This window comes from Entelurus aequoreus, linkage group LG13 (genome assembly GCF_033978785.1).
Source record: "Entelurus aequoreus isolate RoL-2023_Sb linkage group LG13, RoL_Eaeq_v1.1, whole genome shotgun sequence".
Classification (NCBI taxonomy): Eukaryota; Metazoa; Chordata; class Actinopteri; order Syngnathiformes; family Syngnathidae; genus Entelurus; species Entelurus aequoreus.
The window spans coordinates 11,811,114-11,831,113 of NC_084743.1; the positions used below are offsets into that span (position 1 = coordinate 11,811,114).

Consider the following 20,000-nt stretch of genomic DNA (forward strand, 5'->3'; position numbering starts at 1 on the left):
CAGATAATTTTGCTTAGTTCAAATAAAATACCCCTCATTTTTGTATCTCTTTTTTTCTTGTTTTTGAACACTGACTTTTTGCAGTGCAGAGGCAGGTGAACCCAATTAATCCCCATGGTGACCCAAATAAACCCAGGAGTGCACAAAACAGGAACTAAGGGAATCCAAAACTAACAGAACATAACTAAAACATGATCCGGACCACGGATCATGACAGATCCCCTCCACTTGATCAATTGAAAAGTAGCTGGCCTGCAGAAAAGGTGTGGGCACCCCTGATGTACATGGATTGAATCGTCAGACCCTAACCTGCTAATTCCGTTCAAACCTCTTGATAACGTCTATCAATATTAGCTCCGAACTTAATTATAGCAAATATAGCAATATGTCTACCTAATAAGCTGTCATACGACTACCCACAGACGTTTTAAAACTTTAGCTGAAAGTGCAATGTCTGGACATAAAAACATACTTTTTGGCAGACAAAGAGAAAGTTGAGAACATTGGAATTTGTGATGAAGCAGTGACAGTTGCAGAGGTAGCGGTCTTATTTGTAACCTCTCTCAGATGACAGGGAAGGTCACGGATGCGCCGCCATGTTGGTGAGGAGCACTCACTGAACTGTCTCTTCCAATAGCAGTCACTTCACACTCTCTTCAAAGAAATAAGTGCCTCAAAAAACCAATTCCTGGCCTCCCCCTTAATTGTTTGCTATGCTCTGCTGGATCTGTCTTGGCCATTGCTGTGTTCAACAGCAAGGATGGCGGTGACCATAACCTTCACTTTAATGGCACTTGAGTCCAATGTTGTTTACTCCCAACAGGTGAGGGAGACATTGAAAAAACCAGCACTCCATTCCAATCCACACAACTTCACACGCAGCATTTCCAGGGAGGGCAACAACAGCAGCAGATCTGACGGAGAGGGTTCTTCTTCTTGTACCTGGCGGCCAACTTGAACTTCTCGTTGGACGCCGCCACGTAATCCTGGGTCTGTTCCACGTTGGTCTGAATGTGCTCGATGTAGGCGCCTTGTTCCTCTACAAACATGAAGATGTCCATGAAGAGGTCCCTCAGCTCCATCATGTTGCTCTCGAGGCTCAACAACTCCTGAAGAATAAAAGTAGATTTGAGTTTTAGCCAGCACTTGGAACAACACAAGAATATCACCTTCCAGAAAACTTGCAAGACGGAAAGTTCCAAACTAAAACTTGTAAGAGTGCAAATGAGTTCTCTGGAGGGGTACGAGTCTGGAGGAGATGACCCGAATTGGTATGGTTTGCTCTTTAATGTCATCGCACAAGTACAACCGAATTTTATTTCCACCACAAACCCGTTCGAGGTTAGACAAACATTGTACGGGGAAACAGAACGGCGCCCTGTAAAAGGTGGGAGAGGATTAGTAAATAAGAAAGTCAATCTCAAACTGGGGGAGAGGGCAGAGACTGGGGCTGAGAAAAAACATGATAGCCTATAAGCGCATATATACACAGAAACCCCGAGACTTGCAAAATGGCAATCTAGAAGCAACGACCTTGCCACGTCGTAGCCAGGGAAAACCATCACAATTAGTTGTGTTTGAGCCAATGAAAGCAAATTTAAACATTTCCACTCTATTTGTCTATTTCTGGTCCTCAAATTCATTGTACAGGGAAACAGAACGGCGCCCCGTAAAAGGTGGGGGAAAGGTAGACGCTGGGAGAGGATGAGTAAATAAGTAAGTCGATCTCAAACTGGGGGAGAGGGCAGAGACTGGGGCTGAGAAAAAACATGATAGCTTATAAGCGCATGTATACACATGTTTACACAGAAACCCCAAGACTTGCAACAGGGGAATCTAGAAGCAACGGCCTTGCCACGTCGTAGCCAGGGAAAACCATCACAATTAGTTGTGTTTGAGCCATCTATCCATCCATTTTCTACCGCTTGTCCCTTTTGGGGTCGCGTGGCCGCTGGAGCCTATCTCAGCTGCATTCGGGCGGAAGGCGGGGTACACCCTGAACAAGCCGCCACCTCATCACAGGGCCAACACAGATAGACAGACAACATTCACACTCACATTCACACACTAGGGCCAATTTTAGTGTTGCCAATCAACCTATCCCCAGGTGCATGTTTTTGGAGGTGGGAGGAAGCCGGAGTACCCTGAGGGAACCCACGCAGTCACGGGGAGAACATGCAAACTCCACATAGAAAGATCCAGAGCGCAGGATCGAACCCAGGACCTTCGTATTGTGAGGCAGACGCACTAACCCCTTTCCACCGTGCTGCCACACACAAGTACAACCAGATGTCATTTTCACCACAAACCCGTTCCAGATTGGACAAACATTGTACAGGGAGACAGAACAGGAACGGTGATGGGTTGCCACTTACGGCGCCCCGTAAAAGGTGGGGAAAAGGTAGACGCTGGGAGAAGATGAGTAAATAAGAAAGTCCATCTCAAACTGAGGGAGCTGGCAGAGACTGGAGCTGAGAAAAAACATGATAGCCTATAAGCGCATATATACACGTGTTTACACAGAAACCCCAAGACTTGCAACAGGGGAATCTAGAAGAAACATAGCCAGGGGAAACCATCACAATTTGTTGTGTTTGAGCCAACGAAAGCAAAATTTAAACACTTCACTCTAATTGTCTATTTCTGGTCCTCAAATTCATCCTGCAGGGCAGACGGTCCGATCTTATCCAAACTCACAAAACTCTGAATGTCCACAGTTCTGCCCACTGTGCTTTGAACGGCTGCCAGCACCTTCCGATTTATCGATGCATCAGAGCAATGCTTACTCCAATCAGCGGATGTCCTGTTGTCATGGTTCCAAATAGGTGGATGTGTTCCAGGTCCTCGACTGGAAGGGTCGCCAGGCACGCGGCACTCCTCATCTCCCAATAGTCCGTCATGTGTCGAGCAACAACCGTTCTACACAGACCGGGTCCCCTGAGCCCGAGATCTTGTCAGTTTGTTAAGAGGCGAGTTGATCAATTCCATTCTTTAGATTTTGGAGAGCAGTGCGAAAAAAGAAAATGAGACATGACGAGAAAAAGAGGCAAACAGGGCAAACACGGAGAGGGGAGGGAGTGAGACCGCCCTTGCCAAGAGCCAAGGGAGAACAGATTGAGGATTGAGACACAAGATGGACCACTTGTTAGACAAGTGTTTTCCAACCTTTTTTGAGCCAAGGCACATTTTTTTCATTGGAACAATCCGATAGACTGGACTCCCATTCTATTAAATTGACAACAAATTAATTTAACAATACTATTTTTACAGTTCAATAACTGTACCATCTTAAAATCCATTTCAACCGGTAACTCTCTAAGGGGGTTCCCTACATCTGTGATCCCTTCTCAAAGTTTCTTATTTACTCCCGTCTGGGTTTTGGGGGTTTTCCTTGCCCAGACGTGGGTTTAGCTCAGAGGACCCATTTGAGATATTCGTGATTAAAGGCCAAAAGATTGATTGATTAACGTCATGACGTCTTTTGACTGATGGTGACTTACGTTGCAGAGCAAGTTACAGTTTGGAAAATAGGGTATCTTCATCCGCCTTTACCATACTTGCCAACCCTCCCGGTTTTACCGGGAGACTCCCGGAATTCAGCGCCTCTCCCGATAACCTCCCGGAAGAAATTTTCTCCCGATAAACTCCCGGAATTCAGCCGGAGCTGGAGGCCACGACCCCTCCAGCTCAATGCGGACCTGAGTGGGGACAGCGGCGACAGTCTGTTTTCACGTCCGCTTTCCCACGATATAAACAGCGTGCCTGCCCAATCACGTTATAACTGTAGAATGATCGAGGGCGAGTTCTTGGTTTCTTATGTGGGTTTATTGTTAGGCAGTTTCATTAACGTCCTCCCAGCGCGGTAACAACACACAACAACAGCAGTCACGTTTTTGTCTACCGTAAAGCAGTTCGTCTGCCGTAAACAGCAATGTTGTGACACTCTTAAACAGGACAATACTGCCATCTACTGGATAGCCTCCGGAACACTGAAATTCAAGTATTTCTTTTATTTATATGTATTATAAAATAATTATATATATATATATATATATATATATATATAAATATATATATATATATATATATATATATATATATATATATATATATATATATATATATATATATATATATATATATATATATATATATATATATATATATATATATATATATATATATATATATATATATATATATATATATATATATATATATATATATATATATATATATATATATATATATATATATATGTGTATGAAATACTTGACTTTCAGTGACTTCTAGCTATATATATATATATATATATATATATATATATATATATATATATATATATATATATATATATATATATATATATATATATATATATATATATATATATATGTGTGAAATATATATGAAATACTCGAGTTGGTGAATTCTAGCTGTAAATATACTCCTCCCCTCTTAACCACGCCCCCAACCGCACTCCCGCCCCGCCTCCGACCACACCCACCCCCCACCTCCCGGAATCGGAGGTCTCAAGGTTGGCAAGTATGGCCTTTACAGTCTTGGTTGGACATACAAAACCAAAAACCAGTGAAGTTGGCATGTTGTGTAATTCGTAAATAAAAAGAGAATACAAGGATTTGCAAATCCTTTTCAACTTATATTCAATTGAATAGACTGCAAAGACAAGATATTGCATGTTCCAAATGAGAAAAAAAACTTTTTTGTTTAGAATTTAATGGCAGCAACACATTGCAAAAAAAAGTTGGTTGATAAACGGCTTTCGTTTTGCATCATTCCATCTTAGATGAGCTCGGGCCCAGTTTCTGGGTGTTGTCGATAAATGGCTTTCGCTTTGCATAGTAGAGTTTAACTTACACTTACAGATGTAGCGACCAACTGTAGTTGCTGACAGTGGTTTTCTGAAGTGTTCCTGAGCCCATGTGGTGATATCCTTTACACACTGATGTCACTTTTTGATGCAGGGATCCAAGGTCACGGGCATTCAATGTTACGTGCAGTGATTTCCCTAGATTCTCTGAACCTTTTGATGATATTACGGAGCGTAGATGGTGTACTCCGTACATTCCTTGCAGTAGCTCGTTGGACAATTTGCTCAGGCGTTTGTTGACAAAGTGGTGACCCTCGCCCCGTCCTTGTTTGTGAATGACTGAGCATTTCATGGAAGCTGCTTTTATACCCAATCATGGCACCCACCTGTTCCCAATTAGCCTGTTCGCCTGTGGGATGTTCCAAATAAGTCTTTGATGAGCATTCCTCTACCTTCTCGGTCTTTTTTCGCCACTTGTGCCAGCTTTTTTGGAAACATGTTGCAGGCATCAAATTCCAAATGAGCTAATATTTGCAAAACATAACAACGTTTCTGTCTGTTTAAGTTTTCCTAGTCACTTGTGTTTTCTGTTAGTTTTGGACTCCTTTAGTTCCTGTTTGTGCACATCTGAGTTGGTTACCACAGCTACTTATTATCTTCACCTGCCGCTTGTGTTCGGGACGCGCACCTGTTTGTAATCAGAGACATTATTTAAGCCTGCTTTTGCCAGTCAGTCAGTCTGTCTTCTTTGTTTGCGTCACACTATTGTTACGTAAGTCTTGCTTGTCTCCTAGCCCCTGCTAGTGATCTCTAGTCTGTGCTAAGTAGTAGCCTTAGCTTCAGGTGCGATCGACACCTTGTTCCGTCTGTTTGTTTTCTGTTTTGTACTTTTTTGACTGTTAATTTACGATTAAATCATGATCCTACCTGCAAGTCCTGTCCGGAGTCGTCCGTTTGCATCCTGGGAGAACAAACCCTGCATCACCATGGGACCCGGTTGTAACAGTTTCTCAGTTTGAACTTTAAGTATCTTGTCTTTGCAGTCTATTCAATTGAATATAAGTTGGAAAAGGATTTGCAAATCATTGTATTCTGATTTTATTTACCATTTACACAACGTGACAACTTCACTGCTTTTGGGGTTTGTATCATGGGATTAAAAGGAAATAGAAACTGTGAAAAAGTTGATTTGGGAATTCAAAAAATACAACATGGTTTATGGTAGCTGTCAATCAAAAAAAGCAACATAGCGGTGCTTAAACAAAGACGGTGGGGAGTCGACCGCCATGGCTCTCACCTTGTGCCGCTGTTCGATCTCAGAGAGTTGGGAGCGAGTGATCCTGGCGTCGTTCAGCAGGTTCTCGTTGAAGACCTCCCATTTCCCTGTGGCCACCATGTCGTTCACGTCCCCTTCGGTCACGTCCCTTCCCGAGACCTCCAGCTGCCGGATGATGAAGTGCTTACAGCGGTCCTGCTTGGTCAACAACCCTTCGTTATACTGCCGCATCACCTGCATGGAATTATGGGAAAACAATAACAAAAGAGAGAGAGAGGGAGGATGAGGAAGGAGGAGGGAGGTTAATGAGTAGAAGACATTTGGGGCCCATCTTAATATCTTAGGACCCCCAGGCAGAACAAGAGTAATAAAGTGAATTGATTGAGTAAATCAAAGAGTTTGACCAAATTGGTTGTTATACAAGGAATATGTCTCTTTATGTACCCTCTTCTCGTGATAATGTTTGTTGTGTTAGCTCAAGGTGCACTATTTTGTTCTGAAAAGACAACTTGCTCAGTCAAATTGTGACTGACGTCATAGTTAAAGGGAACATAATCTACATTAAAAACACTTTCTTGTGTTGTGGATCAGTGGTGTCCCAACAAGTGCGGCCCGCCAGCCTTCTTCAATGTGGCCTGCGAGAAGTCTGGAGTTCAACAAACATCTTCAAAGTGGCCTGCGAGAAGTCGGGAGTTCAACAAAGATCTTCAAAGTGGCCTGCGAGAAGTCGGGAGTTCAACAAACATCTTCAAATTGGCCTGCGAGAAGTCGGGAGTTCAACTAACATCTTCAAATTGGCCTGCGAGAAGTCGGGAGTTCAACAAACATCTTCAAAGTGGCCTGCGAGAAGTCTGGAGTTCAACAAACATCTTCAAAGTGGCCTAAGAGAAGTCGGGAGTTCAAAAAACATCTTCAAAGTGGCCTGCGAGAAGTCAGGAGTTCAACAAACATCTTCAAAGTGGCCTAAGAGAAGTCGGGAGTTCAACAAACATCTTTAAAGTGGCCTGCGAGAAGTCGGGAGTTCAACAAACATCTTCAAAGTGGCCTGCGAGAAGTCGGGAGTTCAACAAACATCTTCAAAGTGGCCTGCAAGAAGTCGGGAGTTTAACAAACATCTTCAAGGTGGCCTGCGAGAAGTCGGGAGTTCAACAAACATCTTCAAAGTGGCCTGCGAGAAGTCGGGAGTTCAACAAACATCTTCAAAGTGGCCTGCGAGACGTCGGGAGTTCAACAAACATCTTCAAAGTGGCCTGCGAGAAGTCGGGAGTTCATCAAACATCTTCAAAGTGGCCTGCGAGAAGTCGGGAGTTCAACAAACATCTTCAAAATGGCCTGCGAGAAGTCGGAAGTTCAACAAACATCTTCAATTTGGCCTGTGAGAAGTAGGGAGTTCAACAAACATCTTCAAAGTGGCCTGCGAGAAGTCGGGAGTTCAACAAACATCTTCTATGTAGTCTGCGAGAAGTCGGGAGTTCAACAAACATCTTAAGATTGGCCTGCGAGAAGTCGGGAGTTCAACAAACATCTTCAAAGTGGCCTGCGAGACGTCGGGAGTTCAACAAACATCTTCAAAGTGGCCTGCGAGAAGTCGGGAGTTCAACAAACATCTTCAAAGTGGCCTGCGAGAAGTCGGGAGTTCAACAAACATCTTCAAAGTGGCCTGCGAGATGTCGGGAGTTCAACAAACATCTTCAAAGTGGCCTGCGAGACGTCGGGACTTCAATAAACATCTTCCAAGTGGCCTGCGAGAAGTCGGGAGTTCAACAAACATCTTCAAAGTGGCCTGCGAGAAGTCGGGAGTTCAACAAACATCTTCAAAGTGGCCTGCGAGAAGTCGGGAGTTCAACAAACATCTTCAAACTGGCCTGCGAGAAGTCGGGAGTTCAACAAACATCTTCAATGTGGCCTGCGAGATGTCGGGAGTTCAACAAACATCTTCAAAGTGGCCTGCGAGACGTCGGGACTTCAATAAACATCTTCCAAGTGGCCTGCGAGAAGTCGGGAGTTCAACAAACATCTTTAAAGTGGCCTGCGAGAAGTCGGGAGTTCAACAAACATCTTCAAAGTGGCCTGCGAGAAGTCGGGAGTTCAACAAACATCTTCAAACTGGCCTGCGAGACGTCGGGAGGTCAACAAACATCTTCAAAGTGGCCTGCGAGAAGTCGGTAGTTCAACTAACATCTTCAAATTGGCCTGCGAGACGTTGGGAGTTCAACAAACATCTTCAAAGTGGCCTGCGAGAAGTCGGGAGTTCAACAAACATCTTCAATGTGGCCTGCGAGATGTCGGGGGTTCAACAAACATCTTCAAAGTGGCCTGCGAGATGTTGGGAGTTCAACAAACATTTTCAATGTGGCCTGCGAGAAGTCGTGAGTTCTACAAAGAATCGCGTTGAGGTGCGCTTTCAAATTCATCTGTAAAGACGGTCTTGGTTTCCGAATGCTACACAATGGCTGCCGTCTTGTGAACAATGTGAATAAATCAGATCAATGATCCGTAAAAGTACTTTAATTGATAGCACAGCATTTACTTTTATGAAACGATCTAAACAACCTTCCGTAGTCATGGTGCAAAAAATAAAAATTAAATAAATAAATACAGAGGCTTTAACATCCCTACAAGCCTGTTTTAAAGGTTTCCCTGCTCATTTTATATAAACAGGCTGACCTAGCTTATGTATATATATATATATATATATATATATATATATATATATATATATATATATATATATATATATATATATATATATATATATATATATATATATATATATATATATAAGATGATGTTTGTTGTATTAGCTCAGGGTGCACTATTTTGTTCTGAAAAGACAACTGAATATAAATATATATATATATATATATATATATATATATATATATATATATATATATATATATATATATGTGAAATTAATATGCCGTCATATGCTTAAAATGACTAAAATACGTAAATATTACATGTTATTATGAAATTTACTACATTACATATGTACTTACATCATGTTTATATGACATGTTATTATGAATGTTACTACATGACATATATACTTACATCATGTATATATTACATGTTATTATGAATGTTACTACATGACATATATGCTTACATCATATATATATTACGTTATTATGAATGTTACTACATGACATATATACTTACATCATGTATATATTACATGTTATTATGAATGTTACTACATGACATATATACTTACATCATGTATATATTACATGTTATTATGAATGTTACTGCATGACATATATACTTACATCATGTATATATTACATGTTATTATGAATGTTACTACATGACATATATACTTACATCATGTATATATTACATGTTATTATGAATGTTACTACATGACATATATACTTACATCATGTATATATTACATGTTATTATGAATGTTACTACATTACATATATACTTACATCATGTATATATTACATGTTATTATGAATGTTACTACATGACATATATACTTACATCATGTATATATTACATGTTATTATGAATGTTGCTACATGACATATATACTTACATCATGTATATATTACATGTTATTATGAATGTTACTACCTGACATATATACTTACATCATGTATATATTACATGTTATTATGAATGTTACTACATGACATATATACTTACATCATATATATATTACATTATTATGAATGTTGCTACATGACATATATACTTACATCATGTATATATTACATGTTATTATGAATGTTACTACATGACATATATACTTACACCATATATATATTACGTTATTATGAATGTTGCTACATTACATGTATACTTACAGCATGTATATAAAACGTTGATGGGGGTTTTTCTTAGAGCGTTTTATAGAGCGACGACAATTAGCTCCATCCTTAGCTGACTTTTGCTAGCATTTATTTGTGATTTAGAATTCACAAAAAAACAAAAACCAGATGTGTTCTAGTCTTATTTAAGGATTGTGACTGATAGACTTAATTCCCCCCCAAAAATGTCAGTTCCGCTTTAAGTAAACAAAGCCAAATATTTTCACCGACCTGCTGGAATTTGGAGTACATGGCGGTGTGCTGGGAACGTTGTATTCTCGTGGTGACGGCCGTGGGTCCCTGTTCCTCTTCGGTTTTTTGGACTTGTTTAGAAAGAGTGTCCAGACGTCGGTGAAGACTCTCAGCTCGGAGCTTGATGTCCCTCGTAATGCTGCTTTCCTTCTTTATGATGCTAAAACGCCGCATGGTTGCAACCAACATCTTCTGCTGCTGGTTGAACTTGAGAACCTGGTACCAGGGTAAGGGTCGGGTAAGGGTAAGGTAAGGCAAATCCCAGGTAAAAAAAAAAAACATTGCGTCCGTCAAAACCCGTTCTCCGAATAAACCTCACCTCCGTCTCCAGGGTGCTGATATCATTTCGGATTAGCTGAACTTGGGACAGGAAGTTGCCAATGACGGGTTCCTCCTCAAACAGAACAGCCTGCGGCGTGATGGCCTCCACCGCCACCGAGTCGTCATGGTGACCCTCCTCCTCGGATGTGGAACTCGCACTTGCTGAGTCAGGCAACTCCTGAGTCCGCTCCCGTAGGTCTTTTAGGCGGTCCTTCATTGCGGAGGATCCTCGCCAAGGATTGCCCTTTGGGGATCAGAATCAGAGAAATAAACAAATAAAAAAGGGAAGGGAAATTGGGAAATGACCAAATTTCAACGGTCAAATCAATGACAGAACCCAACATTGATTAAAGGTTATCAAAAAAAGATATTGTTGGTATTGTTGTGTATTGTTTTGTTGATTGATTAATAAAAAAATAAAAAATAAAAAAAAAAGAACCACAATTAATAAATATTTTTCAGTGCAAAAAAAAAAAAAAAAAAAAAAAAAAAAAAAAAAAAAAAAGATATTGTTTCGACGTATTTGTGTTGTTGAATATTGGTTGGAAAATGACCACATTTCAATGATTAAATCATCATCACAACCCAACATTGATTAAAGGTTATCAAAAAAAGATATTGTTGGTATTGTTGTGTATTGTTTTGTTGATTGGTTAATAAAAAAAAAAAATGAAAAAAATAAAAAAAGAACCACAATTAATAAATATATTTCAGTGAAAAAAAAAAAAAAAAAAAAAAAAAAAGATATTGTTTCGACGTTGTATTTGTGTTGTTGAATATTGGTTGGAAAATGACCACATTTCAATGATTAAATCATCATCACAACCCAACATTGATTAAAGGTTATCAACAAAAGATATTGTTGGTATTGTTGTGTATTGTTTTGTTGATTGGTTAATAAAAAAATAAATAAAAATTTTAAAAAAGAACCACAATTAATAAATATATTTCAGTGAAAAAAAAAAAAAAAAAAGAAAAAAAAAAAAAGATATTGTTTCGACGTTGTATTTGTGTCGTTGAATATTGGTTGGAAAATGACCACATTTCAATGATTAAATCATCACCACAACCCAACATTGATTAAAGGTTATCAAAAAAAGATATTGTTGGTATTGTTGTGTATTGTTTTGTTGATTGGTTAATAAAAAAAGAAATACAAATTAAAAAAAAGAACCACAATTAATAAATATATTTCAGTGAAAAAAAAAAAAAAAGAACCACAATTAATAAATATATTTTAGTGAAAAAAAAAAAAAAAAAAAAAAAAAAAGAAAGATATGGTTTCGACATTGTATTTGTGTTGTTGAATATTGGTTGGAAAATGACCACATTTCAATGATTAATAATAATAATAATAATAATACCTGGGATTTATATAGCGCTTTTCTAAGTACCCAAAGTCGCTTTACATGTTAAAAACCCATCATTCATTCACACCTGGTGGTGGTGGTAAACTACTTTCGTAGCCACAGCTGCCCTGGGGTAGACTGACGGAAGCGTGGCTGCCAATTTGCGCCTACGGCCCCTCCGACCACCACCTGTCATTCATTCAACATTCATTCACCGGTGTGAGCGGCACCGGGGACAAGGGTGAAGTGTCCTGCCCAAGGACACAACGGCATGGTAAGAGGCGGGGAGCGAACCTGCAACCCTCAGGTTTCTGACATGGGCGCTCTACCCACTACGCCATGCCGCCCCGATTAAATCATCACCACAACCCAACATTGATTAAAGGTTATCAAAAAAAGATATTGTTGGTATTGTTGTGTATTGTTTTGTTGATTGGTTAATAAAAAATAAAAAAATTATAAAAAAAAAGAACCACAATTAATAAATATATTTCAGTGGAAAAGAACAAAAAAAAAAAAAAAAAAAAAGATATTGTTTCGACGTTGTATTTGTGTTGTTGAATATTGGTTGGAAAATGACCACATTTCAATGATTAAATCATCATCACAACCCAACATTGATTAAAGGTTATCAAAAAAAGATATTGTTGGTATTGTTGTGTATTGTTTTGTTGATTGGTTAATAAAAAGAAAAAGAAAAAAAAAAAAAGAACCACAATTAATAAATATATTTCAGTGAAAAAAAAAAAAAAAAAAAGAAAAAAAGATATTGTTTCGACGTTGTATTTGTGTTGTTGAATATTGGTTGCGAAAATGACCACATTTCAATGATTAAATCATCATCACAACCCGACATTGATTAAACGTTGTCAAAAAGCATGTTGTTTCAACGTTGTATTTGTGTTGTAGAATATTGGTTGGGAAATTACCACAATTCAATGGTCAAATAAACGTCAGAACCCAACATTGATTAAACGTTGTCAAAAAACATGTTTCAATGTCATATTTGTGTTGTAGAATATTAGTTGCAAAATGACCAAAATTCAATGGTCAAATTAATGTCAGAACCCAACATTGATTAAACGTCGTCAAAAAGCATGTTGTTTCAACGTTGTATTTGTGTTGTAGAATATTAGTTGGGAAATGACCATATTTCAATGGTCAATTCAATGGCAGAATCCAATATTGATTAAACATTATGAAAAAAGATATTGTTTCAATGTTGTATTTGTGTTGTAGGATATTGGTTGGAAAACGACCAAATATCAATGATTAAATCAACGTCACAACCCGACATTGATTAAAAGTTGTCAAAAAGCATGTTGTTTCAACGTTGTATTTGTGTTGTAGAATATTGGTTGGGAAATAACCAAAATTCAATGGTCAAATTAATGTCAGAACCCAACATTGTTTAAAAGTTGTCAAAAATAATGTTTCAATGTCATATTTGTGTTGTAGAATATTGGTTGGAAAATGGTCAAATCAACGTCAGAACCCAACATTGATTAAACGTTATTATTATTTATTTGTTATCTTTTTTCATGTTTTAAGATTAAATTTATTTGGTTCAGGAGTTATCTTTGTAACAACAATGTATTACTTCAAACACGTTTTCTCAAGATTATAAGAACAATACTGTCATATTGAGGGAAAAAAAAGAAAAGTTTTTTGTTTGCAAACCTTACCTTAGCACATGTTCCAAGTAGAAACAACACAGATACATTTTTATAGAAGTATTATTATTATTATTTTTTTTTTTTTTTGTGGTTTAATATTAAGTTTACTTAATTTGGTTTAGGAGTTATCTTTGTTAACAACTATTAATTACTTTAAACCTGTTTTTTCAAGATTATAAGAGCAATATTGTCATTAGGAGGAATTTGTATTTATGTTTTCGTTTGCAAACCTTACAAAAGCACATGTTCCAAGTAAAAACAACACAGATACATTATTATAGAATTGTATTTTAAAAATTTTTTTCATGGTTTAATATTAAGATTAGTTTATTTGGTTTATTACTATTAATTACTTCAAACAAGTTTTCTCAAGATGATAAAAACAATACTGTGGAAATGAGGAAAACACATTTTTTTGCTTGCAAACCTTACAAAAGCACATGTTCCAAGTAGAAATAAGACAGATACAATAATACACCAAAATAAAACATTGTTGCATGTTTGGTTCAGGAGTTATCCTTGTAACAACTTTGTCTCGCTTCAAATGAGGTTTCTAATGATTGTAGGAAAAAAACTGTCATATTAAAAAAAAAATGTAATAATTTTGTTTGCAAACCTTACAAAATCACATATTCCAACTGGAACTAACAAAGATACATTAATACAACATGTTTAATTTAGGCGTTATCCCAGTAACAACTTTGTATTGCTTCAAAGGCGTTTTCTCAAGATTATAAGAACAATATTGTCATATTGAGGAAAACAATATTTTTTTTGGTTTGCAAACCTTACAAAAGGACATGTTGCAAGTACAAACAAGACAGATACATTATTACATATTTAATTATTATAATTTTTTTCCATGTTTTAAGATTAAGATGAGTTTATTTGGTTTAGGAGTTATCTTTGTAAACAACTATTAATTACTTCAAACACGTTTTCTCAAGATTATAAGAACAAAACTGTTATATTGAGGGAAAAAAAAAATAATCATTGTTTCTTTTGCAAACCTTACAAAAGCACATGTTCCAAGTAGAAATAAGACGGATACAATAATACACCAAAATAAAACATTGTTGCATGTTTGGTTCAGGAGTTATCCTTGTAACAACTTTGTATTGCTTCAAATGAGGTTTCTAATGATTCTAGGAAAAAAACTGTTATATTAAAAAAATAATAATAATAATTTTGTTTGCAAACCTTACAAAATCACATATTCCAACAGGAACTAACAAAAATACAATAATACAGCATGTTTAATTTAGGCATTATCCTAGTAACAACTTTGTATTGCTTCAAAGGCGTTTTCTCAAGATTATAAGAACAATATTGTCATATTTAGGAAAACGTTTTTTTTTTTTCATTTGCAAACCTTACAAAAGCACATGTTGCAAGTAAAACAACACAGATACATTATTTTACTGTGCATATATATATATATATATATATATATATATATATATATATATATATATATATATATATATATATATATATATATATATTTTTTTTTTTTATTTTTTTCATGGTTTAATATTAAGTTTAGTTTATTTGGTTTGGGAGTTATCTTTGTTAACAACTATTGATTACTTTAAACATGTTTTCTCAAGATTATAAGAACAATACTGTCATAATGAGGAAAAAACATTTTTTTTGCTTGCACACCTTACAAAAGCACATGTTCCAAGTAGAAACAACACAGATACATTATTATATACATATATATATATATATATATATATATATATATATATATATATATATATATATATATATATATATATACATATATATATATATATATATATATATATATATATATATATATATATATATATATATATATATATATATATATATGTACTGTATATATATATCTTTTTTTTTTTTTCATGGTTTAATATTAACATTATTTTATTTGGTTTAGGAGTTATCTTTGTAAACAACTATTAATTACTTTAAACATGTTTTCTCAAGATGATAAGAACAATACTGTCATAATGAGGAAAACACTTTTTTTTTTGCTTGCAAACCTTACAAAAGCACATGTTCCAAGTGGAACTAACAAATATACATTAATACAGCAATTATTTTATTTATTTTTGCATATTTGGTTTTGGAGATATCTTTGTAACAATTTTTTATTGCTTCAAACGCGTTTCCTCAAGATTCTAAGAACAATATTGTCATATTGAGGAAAACAATATTTTTTGTTTTTTTGTTTGCAAACCTTACAAAAGCACATGTTCCAAATAGAAACAACACAGATACATTATTATAGAATATATATATTTTTTCATGTTTTAAGATTAAGTTTATTTGGTTTAGGAGTTATCTTTTTAACAACTATTTATTACTTCAAACAAGTTTTCTCAAGATGATAAGAACAATACTGTCATAATGAGGAAAACACATTATTTTTGTTTGCAAACCTTACAAAAGCACATGTTCCAAGTAGAACTAGCAAATAGTCGGCTGGGCTCTAGCTGGCCTATGACTCTAAACCTGATAAGAAATGCAAAAGGAAAATACGAATGCTTGTCTATGAATGTTTTGATCCTAAGAGTTCAATGCGAGGATTTAGGATTAAAATAAAGATTCAGTCACATTTTTGGAATTCCTAAGGTGAAGTGAATTAAATTCCCGGCATCCAGTTAGGCATGTCTAGTTTTTATTTTATCAAGTGATAGCGTCCTTGGCTGCTGAAAATTGAAACATTCCTCGGTTGATTTTGAGCCGTGGTAGTTCCTACGGACAACGGCCATGAAGATAATAGCCAACGTGCTCGCTTCAACGTCAGAGGAATTCCAAGGTAAGGACAAGGTGGCCCAATAGTTGAGCCTCCGACATGTAAACAAAGAGATGTGAAACTAGGAACCTTGTAGATTTACTGAAGGTCAACAATCCAAATGTCAGTTATTGCTTTTGAACGTAACAATGCTTCATCTTCATCTTGGCACTAATAAATAACTGCCTGGCCCAGAAGAGCCCGTTAAAAAACTAATTCTGAGAGGATTTGAAGGCACGTGTTGGTGTTTAAAGCTAAAATCCTTGAAGAAAATAAAGACGGAGCTCTATGACTAACAACACTTTTTGTAAAACCAATTAATTTACCTTTCCGGCAACATTTATTTCTTCTTTACACCTCTAAAGGAAAAATACATTTTTAAACTGTATAATATTTTAATATATTTTTCATGTTGGTTTATATATATATATATATATATATATATATATATATATATATATATATATATATATATATATATATATATATATATATATATATATATATATATATATATATATATATATATATATATATATATATATAAATCACTTGCATGAATAAATCATGTTTGCTGAAGAAAAGATCACAGTATTTTTACTCAAAGGTCATTTTGATGTCAGAATGCCATCCGGGACGCGTTTTTAATGTTTTACTTGAATGCATGTCATTTATTCAGACACAATGTGCTAACAGTTATTTTCTAAGGGATATCATTTCTTCACTGATTGTATTGCAGTTGAGGTAACAGAGATTGTGCGGTCAAAATAAATAACATACGGTATTTAATCAAAGTGTGTTTTTGATTAATCCGATCATTTTGAGGGATTTATCACAGGAGTTTTTTTTTGTAAAAATGTTCTAACTTGATAGACACATATACATACATACACACATATATATATATATATATATATATATATATATATATATATATTTTTTTTTTTTTAATATAAAGATATATATATATATATATATTTATTTATTTTTTTAAATTTTTATTTATTTATTTATTTTTATTTTATTTTTTTTAATTAATATAAAGATATAAAATATGTACAAAAAAATATATATATATATATTTATATAAATATGTGTATATATATATATATATATATATATGTATATATATATATATATATATATATATATATATATTTTTTTTATATACATAAAAATATAAAATATATAAAAAAAAATAAAATAAAATGAAAAAAAAAAAAAAAAAAAAAAAAAAAAAATATATATATATATATATATATATATATATATATATATATATATATATATATATATATATATATATATATATATATATATATATATATATATATATATATACACACACATATAAATATACCCTAAATTATCAAAATGTTGCACCATTTTAAACCCCATTTCGACCTTTCAACCATCCACCCACACTACTTCATGATATATCGAACACAAAACACGTTTTCCCTTTCCCTAAATTCCCGGTTTTCCTGAAATCCCCAAAATCCCCAAATTTCCAGGAAATTCCCATTCAAATCAATGGATGTATTTATAGTTTTACAATTACCTAAATTCTCTTAATTTTGCACCATTTTTAAACCTGATTCCGACCTTTCCATCACCTTCCCACACTACTCTACCACATATCAAACACAAATGTTTTTCATGTTTTCCCTTTCCCTTATTTCCCTTATTTCCCTGAATTTTCTCCCCTTTGACAATGAAAGGGAAATACACAATAGACTGCATCTCCCACATTTCTCATCCCATTCGAACCGTTCCAACATCCACACCCTCCACTCACCCTGGACATTCTACTTCTATATGCATTGGAGAGCATTCCTTTTACTCTTTTCATCTTGTTACGGAGCTACAATTTCCCTTGGGGATCATTAATTTACCAATTTAAAATACCGACCTGAAGAGAAAATAATCGAGAATGTTTAGAAATAGATTGATAGCTTATGCAGGGATAAAGGAAAGAAAAGGTCACTTTTAATAAAGTCACTTTTGAAAAACAATATCACAACTTTGTAACTTTTTAATTCGTCACTTTTGACCAACTGACTTTGCTTTTTAATTTACATTTCCAGGAATTCCAAAATACTCATTCTCAATTTAAACTGTTACTACGTCAACATTTTTCAACCGATTAAAAACATTCCAACACCAACCCATTCATATCATCTAGGACAATTGTGCTAGTATCAATATTTCCAAAAAATCCCGGTTTTCCCCAAATCCCCAAATTTCCAGGAAATTCCCATTCAAATGAATGGACGTATTAATAGTTCTACAAAGCCCTAAACCTGATTCCGACCTTTCAACCATCCACCCACACTACTCTTCCGATATATAGAACACAAAACATGTTTTCTCTTTCCCTAAATTCTCGGTTTTCCCGGAATTTTCTCCCCTTTGACAATGAATGGGAAATACACAATAGACTGCATCTCCCACATTCCTCACCGTTCCAACATCCACACCCTCCACTCACCCTGGACATTCTACTTCTATATGCATTTGAGAGCATTCCTTTTACTCTTTTAGTCTTGTTACGGAGCTACAATTTCCCTTGGGGATCATTAATTTACCAATTTAAAATACCGACCTGAAGAGAAAATAATCGAGAATGTTTAGAAATAGATTGATAGCTTATGCAGGGATAAAGGAAAGAAAAGGTCACTTTTAATAAAGTCACTTTTGAAAAACAATATCACAACTTTGTAAATTCCAGGAATTCCAAAATAACCATTCTCAATTTAAACTGTTACTACGTCAACATTTTTCAACCGATTAAAACAATTTCAACACCAACACGTTCATATCATCTAGGACAATTTGTGCTAGTATCAACATTTTCAAAAAATCCGGTTTTCCCGAAATCCCCAAATTTCCAGGAAATTCCCATTCAAATGAATGGACATATTCCTAGTTCTACAAAGCCCTAAACCTGATTCCGACCTTTCAACCATCCACCCACACTACTCTTCCGATATATAGAACACAAAACATGTTTTCCCTTTTCCTAAATTCCCTGTTTTCCCTGAATTTTCTCCCCTTTGACAATGAATGGGAAATACACAATAGACTGCATCTCCCACAAATCTCATCCAATTCGAACCGTTCCAACATCCACACACTCCACTCACCCTGGACATTCTACTTCTATATGCATTTGAGAGCATTCCTTTTACTCTTTTCGTCTTGTTACGGAGCTACAATTTCCCTTGGGGATCATTAATTTACCAATTTAAAATACCGACCTGAAGAGAAAATAATCGAGAATGTTTAGACATGAATTGATAGCTTATGCAGGGATAAAGGAAAGAAAAGGTCACTTTTAATAAAGTCACTTTTGAAAAACAATATCACAACTTTGTAACATTTTAATTTGTCACTTTTGACCAACTGACTGTGCTTTTTAATTTACACTGAATTTACATTTCCAGGAATTCCAAAATACCCATTCTCAATTTAAACTGTTACTACGTCAACATTTTTCAACCGATTAAAAACATTCCAACACCAACCCGTTCATAACATCTAGGACAATTGTGCTTGTATCAACATTTTCAAAAAATCCCGGTTTTCCCCAAATCCCCAAATTTCCAGGAAATTCCCATTCAAATGAATGGACATATTCCTAGTTCTACAAAGCCCTAAACCTGATTCCGACCTTTCAACCA

The 20,000-nt window shown here is 35.3% G+C and overlaps 1 protein-coding gene across 1 annotated transcript in view; it reads right to left on the reverse strand.

The window, feature by feature from the left end:
* Positions 1–6: 6 nt before the first annotated feature.
* The window catches only part of LOC133663762 (syntaxin-19-like), a 20,734-nt gene continuing 740 nt past the window's right edge, over positions 7–20,000 (reverse strand). The window contains exons 2-5 of the mRNA XM_062068462.1: positions 10,503–10,748; positions 10,163–10,399; positions 6,129–6,341; positions 7–1,109 (exon numbers count right to left, since the gene is read on the reverse strand). Coding sequence (XP_061924446.1) covers positions 873–1,109; positions 6,129–6,341; positions 10,163–10,399; positions 10,503–10,721 — 906 coding nt within the window. The 5' untranslated portion in view covers positions 10,722–10,748 and the 3' untranslated portion in view covers positions 7–872. The remainder of the gene's footprint in view (positions 1,110–6,128; positions 6,342–10,162; positions 10,400–10,502; positions 10,749–20,000) is intronic.